General features: G+C 24.0%; 1 protein-coding gene across 3 annotated transcripts in view; it reads left to right on the top strand.

The window, feature by feature from the left end:
* The window catches only part of LOC117174352 (N-acetyl-D-glucosamine kinase), a 28,783-nt gene that overhangs the window by 4,858 nt on the left and 14,304 nt on the right, over positions 1-9,621 (top strand). Inside the window, exons 1-3 of one of the 3 annotated variants that reach the window (XM_033363401.1) lie at positions 212-271; positions 3,872-4,075; positions 4,164-4,248. In XM_033363401.1, the coding sequence (XP_033219292.1) occupies positions 3,873-4,075; positions 4,164-4,248 (288 nt within the window). In that variant the 5' untranslated portion in view covers positions 212-271; position 3,872. Of the gene's footprint in view, positions 1-211; positions 658-3,871; positions 4,076-4,163; positions 4,249-9,621 lie in introns of those variants that run through there. The other 2 variants (XM_033363398.1, XM_033363400.1) reach the window with 2 other exon arrangements.

Below are 9,621 nucleotides of genomic sequence, written 5' to 3'. Positions count from 1 at the left end.
TACCACGTGACCCGTGTTAGAAAGAGACGGCACTCCTCGCTCGACTCATTCTCTCTCTCTCTAAACAGGAGCGTCGGCGGATCAAAGAGACTGTTGGTCTAGACTTTATATGTCTATGCAGGCACCAAAGCTGTGACTGGCACTTACCGGTTACCGGCAATACCGTTATGACCAGTCATGACGTCATTAAAAGCATAAAACTGAAATGTCAGTGTCAGTTCAGTTGTCTTGTCAGTCATTTGTCAGTTGTGTTGCTATGCCTTGTAAAACAGTGCGTGCAAGTTTTTTAATACTAATTCTTGTTAAAATTTCACGTTTTTTTCTTTAATTAATTCCACTGCAAATATTATTCCAAAAAATATACTTTCTTCATTTTCCTAATTCCTCTCAGTCGTTACGAATTTTCATGATATTCAACAGGTTGCAGATTTTTTTTTACTAAACATTCCAGACAGAAAAAATCCTTCAAGAAAAACGGGATGCTTAGAAAGCAAAAAAATTTACGTGAACATTTTATTTGCTCCCTGGTGATAATATTCGCGTAGAAATCGAGGAAAATTGTATAGTGAATAGTGAATTTCCACGCAGATGTTCAAGTGGAATTCCACGGGAATATTTTCATCCGGGTTACAAGTTTCTGTTCATCTGGGATTATAGGTATAAAATTTAAAAATTAGAGACAATAAATGACCTTTTTTTATATAAATGTGCCCTGCCTTAATATTCTTTCAATTTAATATTTATCAACATTAGATAATTGAATGATACTTATAAGGGGCAATTAAACAATCAAACTTCTCTTCCAAAGATTGATCAGGGAATGCTATTTTTCCAAAGAGTGCTTTTTTGCAAAGAAGAGTTATTCAGACTTTAATTTGCATCATATTTTTAATTGTTTATTAAATTTATGACACTTTATCAGAATACTATAATTGTGATTAAATCAGTTAATTGAAGTGCAGTGTTTCCTTTACCGACCTAACACCCATTTTTCGTTTCAAATACTATTTTTTTTTAGAATTCGAACTAATTACCTCAAAATGTAAAATAAAAAATTTACAATAAACACTTATATATTAAGATAACAATTAACATGATCTGAGTGCTTTTTTTCGAAAAAAAATGTTTCTTGTATTTAATTACTAAAAAATTAAGGAATTTTCATAACATATTACAAAAATTAGTTGACATTTTTAAAAATATACTTTTTTAAATTTAATGTTATCCCATTAATATTTTAAGATGAAAATACTCTCAGGGGTGTTCTTTGAAAAAAGTTCATTTTTGTATTTAATTACCAAAAAAAATGAAGAAATTTTCATTAAATTATATTGTAAAAATTAATTAACATTCCTTTTAAATTTATTTTTCTAAATTTACCCCACGCATATTTTGAGACAAAAATGTCGATTTTGTATTGAATTACTAAGAAATCAAAGAATTTTCATAAGATTATATATTAATAATTAACATTTCTTTAAATAGATTTTTTGTATTGAATTTTAACCAACGAATATTTTAAGATTAAAATGAAAATAATCGGAGGGGTGTGTTTTGAAAAAATTCTATTTTTGTAATTAACTATTAAAAAATGAAGAAAATTGCATTAAATTATATTGTGAAGATGAATTAACTTTCCTTTTTAATTAATTTTTTTAAATTTAAATTTACCCCAAGAATATTTTAAGACGAAAATGAAAAAAATCCGAGGTGTTTTTTAAATGGTCGATTTTTGTATCTCATTTCTAAGAAATGAAGAATTTTTTATAAAATTATATGATAAATATTAGTTAATATTTCTTTAAATAGCTTTTTTTAATCGAATTTTACCCCGCGAATATTTTAAGACAAAAATAAAAATAATCAGATCGGTGTTTTTTTTTAAAAAGTCGATTTTTGTATTGAATTACTAAGAAATTAAAGGATTTTCATAAGATTATATATTAACCATTAACATTTCTTTAAATAGATTTTTTTCTTGAATGTCACTCCACGAATATTTTAAGATTAAAAGGAAAATAATCTTAGGGTTTTTTTAAATTCCATTTTTGTATTTAATTACTAAAAAATGAAGAAATTTTCGTTAAATTATATTGTAAAGATTCATTAACTTTCCTTTTTAATTGATTTTTAAAAATTTAAATTTACCCCACGAATATTTTAAGACCAAAATGTTAAAAATCGGATGTTTTTTAAATGGTTGATTTTTGTATTTAATTGCTAAGAAATGAAGAAATTTTTTATAAAATTATATGACAAATATTAGTTAACATTATTTTTAAATCGATTTTTCTTTTGAGTTACCACGCTAATATTTTAAGACGAAAATTAGAATATTCTGAGGGGTATTTTTTGAAAAGTCCATTTGTGTATTTAATTACTAAACAATGAACACATCTTCATAAAATTTTTATCGTAAAGATTAATTGCCCTTTTTTAAATAGATTTTTTTATTAAAGTTGCATCACCAATATTTTAAGATAAAAATGAAAAAATCTGAGGGGTGTTTTTTTAAAAGACGATTTATGTATCTAATTATTAAGAAATGAAGGAATTTCCTTAGAATTATATCGTAAAGATTAATTAAAATTTGTTTTAAATAGATTTTTTTATTGAAAGCTACTCCACGAATATTTTACGATGAAAATTATCAGAGGGCTGTCTGTTGAAAAAATTCGTTTTTTGTATCTAATTACTAAGAAATAAACAAATTTTCATAAAAATTATCCAGTAAATATTAATTAACATTGTTTTTAATAGATTTTTTATTGAAATTTACCCCACGAATATTTTAATGTAAAAATGAAAATAATCAGAGGGGTGTTTTTTGAAAAAAGTCGATATCGGTTCCTAATTTTAAGAAACGACAAAATTTGATTAAGACAAAATCTTTTATTGTGGCACTTCAAAATTTCATTGCGATTCACAATTAAACGTTATATATGCCAATTAAAAGTAATATAGGGGAGGCCATCCTATATTACTTAATAATTTGTTTAAAATAATAATATACATGAAAAAATAAATTGTTAGATTTAATTATTACTTAGGAAATTATACGTGGTATTGAAGAAAAATGATAATGAATTGTTTTATGCATATTTGTGCTTTTAAAAAATTATTATCTATTTGGGGTGGTCTCCCCTACTTTTTAAAATTCCCGTAAACAAAATATTCTTCGTTGATATTTACATTCAATAAAAAAATGTTAGGTACCAAAAATCTGCCAATAATACAGTTTTTAATTACATAGAATGATTTTATTTTAATTAAATACAAAAATCTACTTTTTTCAAAAATTACATCTCTGATTATTTTTATTTTTATATTAAAATCTTCATAAGGTTACAGACAATCGCAATCAATAAAAAATGTTATCCTATATATCCCATCTAATTTTATAAGAAATTAATTTCTAGGTAATTAAAAAAAATCGAGTTTAAAAAAAAAACACCGCTCTGATTATTTTCATTTTTGTCTTAAAATATTCGTAGGGTAAATTTAAATTTAAAAAATCTATTGAAATACTTTTAACTAATATTTACCCTATAATCTTATGAAAATCTCTTCATTTTTTAGTGAGTAAATACGAAAATGGGCTTTATTTCAAAAATCGTCCAAGCGATTATTTTGATTTCTATCTTAAAATATTGATGGGGTACCACATTATCAAGAAAATCGAAAACCCCATTTACTTGGAACTTTTATTTAAACTTGGTTCAGCCCCGCCGTGAAAATCTTGTTTTGAAAAATCAGTACCATATAAAATTCACATTTATTTGAAAGTAATTCAATGGTTTAAAAAAAAATTATTTTAAATTTCGAATGGGATCAAAGAAAAAATGCTAAACTCGTTCCTTTGAAATGATAGGATGAGAAAAATGTCTAGTCAGAATAAAAAAGGCGGAAAGAAAATGAAGAAAACTCAAATGGATGAAAATAAATTAAGAAAGGAGTTGAGAAATCAGGGAAAATCGAAAGAAAAATCTGAAGATAGTGTTAGTGATATTCCTATTGGGGCGGTTGATATTTCATCGAAACCGGTAGAAGAAATTCGATTGGGTGGAATCGAGGGGTACGTTAAATTATAAAAAAAAGATTAAAATAATATAATGCTATAATAAATGCGTTCTCAATTTTAAGATTTTATTTTTTAAATCCAGTGGAGCCACCCATTCAACTCTTATTGTGATTGATGGAAAGGGTAATAAATTGACGGAAATTAAGGGACCATGTACAAATCATTGGGTGAGTATGTGATAATGTCTCCTTTTTTAATTTATCTTATTATCTCGTCTCTTATTATTTTGGCCTCGAAGGTCCCAAATGCAGATTTAATTTAACGCGGAAACTCTACGTAATAAAATTAGGAGGAATAATAATTTATTGTATCTTTTGAAAACTTAATTTAATGCAGAAGCGGCGGAGCCTTTTTTTTTTAGGTGGCGGCAGGGTCATAGACATAAATCACAAATAATAAATAAACAAACAATAATAAATACAGGTATAAAATTCATATTGCCAAAGATTTCACAAAGAATTCAATGATTTTTCAAAGATTTCACAATTTTCTCAAACATTTCACAAAGATTTCACAAATGTTATCAAATATTTCAATAATTTCTCAAACGTTTCAATAATTTTAAAAAATAGTATCAGATACTTCAAAAATGTTTCTAATATTTTGCTGAGATTTTAATAATTTATAAAAAATATCACAGACTTCAATGATTTCAGTAATTTTACGAATATTACCAAATATTTCAAAAATATTGAAAAGATTTTAAAAGATATCATAAAGATTTCACAAAGATTGCAATTAAGTCACAAAAATTTTGGATAGATATACACAAAGATTTCAAAAATTTTACAAATATTATCAAATATTTCACAAAGATTTCAATGATTTCTTAAAGATTTCACAAAAATTTCAATTATTTTACAAAGATTTGAGGTAGATTTTTGAAAAAAATTCAAACTATCCGATTTATTTAATCATTTGATTTTAATGGTACTATGATCAATTAATCTCGACTATTTGGATGAAATTAACTTTTTTAAATAAAAATTAACTTTTTTGATGAAAATTAATATTTTCGAGGTGAAAATTCACATTTTTTTTATTTAGGTAATTCGTCTTTTTTGTTTGAACATTCATATATTTTGGAAGAAATTTACCCTTTTTTTGGGTTCACAATGCAACTGTTTAGGAATTATTCCGTTTTGGATGAGAATTTAATTATTTTCTTGAAAATTCGTCTTTTTTTTTGTGTGATAAATTCCACTTTTTTTTAGTTTAAAATTTAAATATTTTTTGTTTGAAATATCAACTGCATTATTTTTTTAGTTTAAAACTAATTTGATTTATTTGAAAATCCAAATATTTGGTTTAAAGTTAATCTAATTTGTTAAAAATTCTCTTAGATTGAAAATTCGGTATCTTTTTGTTGAAACTCAATTTATTTTTGAATCGGAAATTCAACCCGTTGTTGAAAATTCGTGTATTTTTGGTTGGAAATTCTACTGTTTGATTAAAAATGCATCTGATTTGGATTCAACTATTTTTTTGAAATTAGTTTTTTTTAGATGAATCCAACTTTGGTTTTCTTTCGTTGAAAATTCAAATATTTGGTTGAAAGTCGAAGTACTTTGTTAAAAATGAATTTATTTTCGTAAAAAATTAAAATTTTAGTTGCAAATTCATTTCTTAGAATAAAAATATCTTTATCGTTTTGTTGAAAATGTACATTTTTTGTTGAAAATTTGTATTTTTGGCTCGATAATTCAACAATTTGGTTGCATTATTTCTATATCGATTGAAAAATGTTTTTTTGGTTCAAAAATAATCTATTTCATTGAAAATTCGTCTTTTTTTATGAATTCTAATGCTTTTGATTCAAAATAAAAATCTTTTTCGTTGGAAATATCAAATATTATAGTTTTTGTTAATAATTTATGTTTATTGTGTAAAATTTGTTTCTTTAATTGAAAATGTACCTATTTTGTTGAAAATGGAATTTTTTGGTCAAAATTTAATCAATTTTGTTAAAAAGTCAGCCTTTTTGGTTAAATATTCTTCATTGGTTGAATTGAACGGTATTTCATTAAAAATTTAATATATTTTTGTTTGAAATATGAACTAATTACATTTTTAGTTAAGAATTAAACTATTTTTGTTGAAAATTCGTCATTTTCGTAAGAAAATTCATCTCTTTTCAAAGATTCGTTTTTTGTTATCAAAATAATTTTTTTTGAATTCATCTTTAATTGGACGATTTAAAATTTTACTAGAAAATTCATCTGTTAGGTTAAAAAATTCGTTTCCCGTTTTGTTGAAAACGAATTTTTTTGAACTGAAAACTTAACTTTTCTCTTTTTGGTAGCAAAGTTATCTTCTGCTATTGAAAATTCAACTTTTTTTTACATTTGTCTTTACAGTTCTAAAATTCTACTCTATTGAAAATTAATTTTATAATTTCAATATTTATCAGTTCCATTTTTGGTCAAAAATGTATATTTTTTAATTGAAAATACATATATTTTATGGAAAATCTCATCTTTTTCAGATGAGAGTTCACATATTTTAGTCGAAAATTCAATTATTAAAAAAAAATCTGTATCATCAAATCAACTTTCTTGTTTAAAATGTATATTTTTGGCCTAAAAATTCACTTTTTTGTTGAAAATGCACCTTTCTGGTTAAAATAATCGTCTGTTTTGGTAGAAATTTCAACTATTTTGATTAAAAATGCGACTGTTTCGTCGAAAATAAATATGATCTTTTAGGATTCAATTAATTTATTGAAAATTCGCCTTGAAAGATGAATTCAACTGGTTTTATTTAAAAATTAAATTCTGTTGTTTAAATATGGATATATTACATTGTTACTTAAGAGTTTATCTTTTTATTTTGTGCAAATCTAACTAATTTGTTGAAAGTTAAACAATTTGGTTAAAAATTCATTGTTTTTCGTTGAAGATTCACAATTTCAGTTGAAAATTCATCTCTAGGTTGAAAATAATTGGTTTTAATTGAAAATTCATCTCTCCATTTGTGGTTGAAAATGTATCTTTTTTAATTGAAATGAACTTGACCATTTTTTTCAACAAAATAAGTTTTTTGTTGAAAATTTACTTTTCGGGTTGAAAACTCAGCTCTTTTGTTGAAACTTCGGTTTTTTTTTGTTCAAAAATTCGTTTTTTGGTAGAAATTTTAACTCTTTTGGTTGAAAATTCGACTTTATATTAAAAAGTAATCTGTTTTTTTTTTAATCAACTATCTTCTTCAAGATTCGTCTTTATTTATGAATTGAAATGTTTTCAATTAACATTTAAAATGTTTTTGGTTTGAAATATCAACTATTACATTTTTAGTTAGAAATTCATCTCTTTAGGTTCAAGATTAACTTATTCAGCGTGGCCGCTGGACCAGGAAACCGCGAAAACCGGGAAATGACAGTAATTTTTTTTTACTAGAAATTTTACAAATTTGTAGAAGAAAAATCTGTCCACGTCCGATTTCAACAGTTTTTAAATAATTAGTTTAATTGTTATGTTTTTCAATTATGCTATTATTTAGCTTACAATGCGTAATTAGAAAATTTTTTATATTACAAATTTTCCATTTAAAATGTTTTTTTTTAAGCTTACATTTTTAATTTAAAGAATTTTTAAATGTTCTCTTAAAGACTTGAACAAACCAAAAATAAAAGCCTTTGATGTTGAAAATTTTGGATAAAAAACATTTTTATTTAATAAATAAATAAGTGTATTTTAAAAATTGATCTGTACTTTAAGTAATAAAAAGTGAACAAAAATGATTTAACAACACGATTTTAAATCAGTTCAAAATTTAAGAATTTTCAGATTTGAACGCTAAAACTTAAACGGTTTCAATTTGAAAGTCTTAGTCATGAAACAAATGTGAACGTGTGACTGAAAGTTTATAAACTATTTTCAACTTAAAAATATCTTCATAATAATATATTCTTAATTAAAAGATTTTGTTAAAATTAAAATATTGTTTCATTCGAAAATATTCCATTTTAACCCATTTAATTTTTAATTTTTAATTTAAAAAAAAGATTAATTATTTAGCAATATTTGAATTTTTATTTAAGACAAGTAAATTGAAGCCAAATATTTAAAAATAAAGAATCTTTAACTGAATTGCTTAGAAAGCCTGGAATCGTTAAAATTTCCAAGAGCCTTCAAACTTTGAACATTACAATTTTAATTGTTTTATTTGAAAAATGATTAATTTGTGAGTGAAGTTCTGAAATTTTGATATTTAATTCATAAATGAACATTTCTAGAAAAAACTTGAGTAGTTTCAAGAGATATTTAGGAGTTTTAAAAAGATTAAAAATTATCATGCAAATTTTCTAAAGCTTTCTTAAAATCTTCTAGAATCCTTTTTGAAAATTTTGTTTAAATCTTTGAAAAACTTTTTAAATATTTTCTTAAAATAATTTTGCAAAATGAAAAGTTATTTTTAATTTTCCTAGGAATCTTCAGAAAATGTTTTTATTCATTTGAAACCTTTCACAATTCTATATAAGGCTATCATCTCAAGTTTTACATTAAGTTTGAATTTTTTCAAAACTTCTACATATCTCTTAAAAATATTCAAATTTCGCCTACAAATAATAAATTTTCAATTGTTATTCATATATCCAAACTGTAAAGAAGTTTTCTAAAATTTGCAGGATTTTCTGAAAATTTTAGAAAAAAATCAATTAATTTTTACAGATATTTAGAAGTTCTGATAAAATTTCCAAAATAATTTTAAATTTAAAACAAATTTAAAACAACTTCTAGGTTTCTCAAGGTTTTGAAATAAAATTTTGAAGCTTTCCAATGATGTTTTAACTATTTAAAAAGAAAATAATTTAATTTCTAGTTTAAGAAGTGTTCAGTTAAAATTTTTTCAATTTTTCAATATTTAATGTTTCTAGCTTAAAATTTCTTAAAGTTGTATAATTTTGAAAATTATAAGTTTCATTGATTGATTTTTAAATTTAGAGTATTGAAAATGATAACGTGGATTTATATTTTTTTATATTGAAAAATGCTAGTACCTTCAATTTTATACGCGTAAATTATTGAGCATTTGAATACAAAATTTATTAATTAAAAACTTTTAAATTTAAATTTCAAAATTTAAGAGTTCCACTTTGAGTGCTTTAATTTGCAGTTCAGTTTTTATTACCTCAAGTTGAAATTTTTTAGCTTTAGTGTTCCATTTTTTTAATTTCATTGAACGTGAAAAATGTTTGCGAACTGGAAAGGACCGGGAATTTATTTCGTGGATTAAAACGGCCACCCTGTTCTTTGTTTAATAACACAGGCCCACAAAAAAAACAAAAGTGTCTGTGCAATTGACCAGACCTATATGTTCTTATGTATTTTTCGACGCTGAATCCGAATTTGAGGTCGCTGATTACGAATTTTAAGTCATTTTTTTCAAAAAACAACTCCTATTCGGTGTAAGTGGAAAATAAACGTGATAAATTGATCTTTTTTTTCAAAAAATCGATGTTTTGGATACTGTTCTGGAGGTTTTCCACTACATGAATCACAAAACTAGAACTTTTTTCGACCCTTGATCATAAAGTAAGA

Source organism: Belonocnema kinseyi, chromosome 6 (assembly GCF_010883055.1).
Source record: "Belonocnema kinseyi isolate 2016_QV_RU_SX_M_011 chromosome 6, B_treatae_v1, whole genome shotgun sequence".
Taxonomy (NCBI): Eukaryota; Metazoa; Arthropoda; class Insecta; order Hymenoptera; family Cynipidae; genus Belonocnema; species Belonocnema kinseyi.
This window is presented reverse-complemented; position numbering and strand designations above follow the sequence as displayed.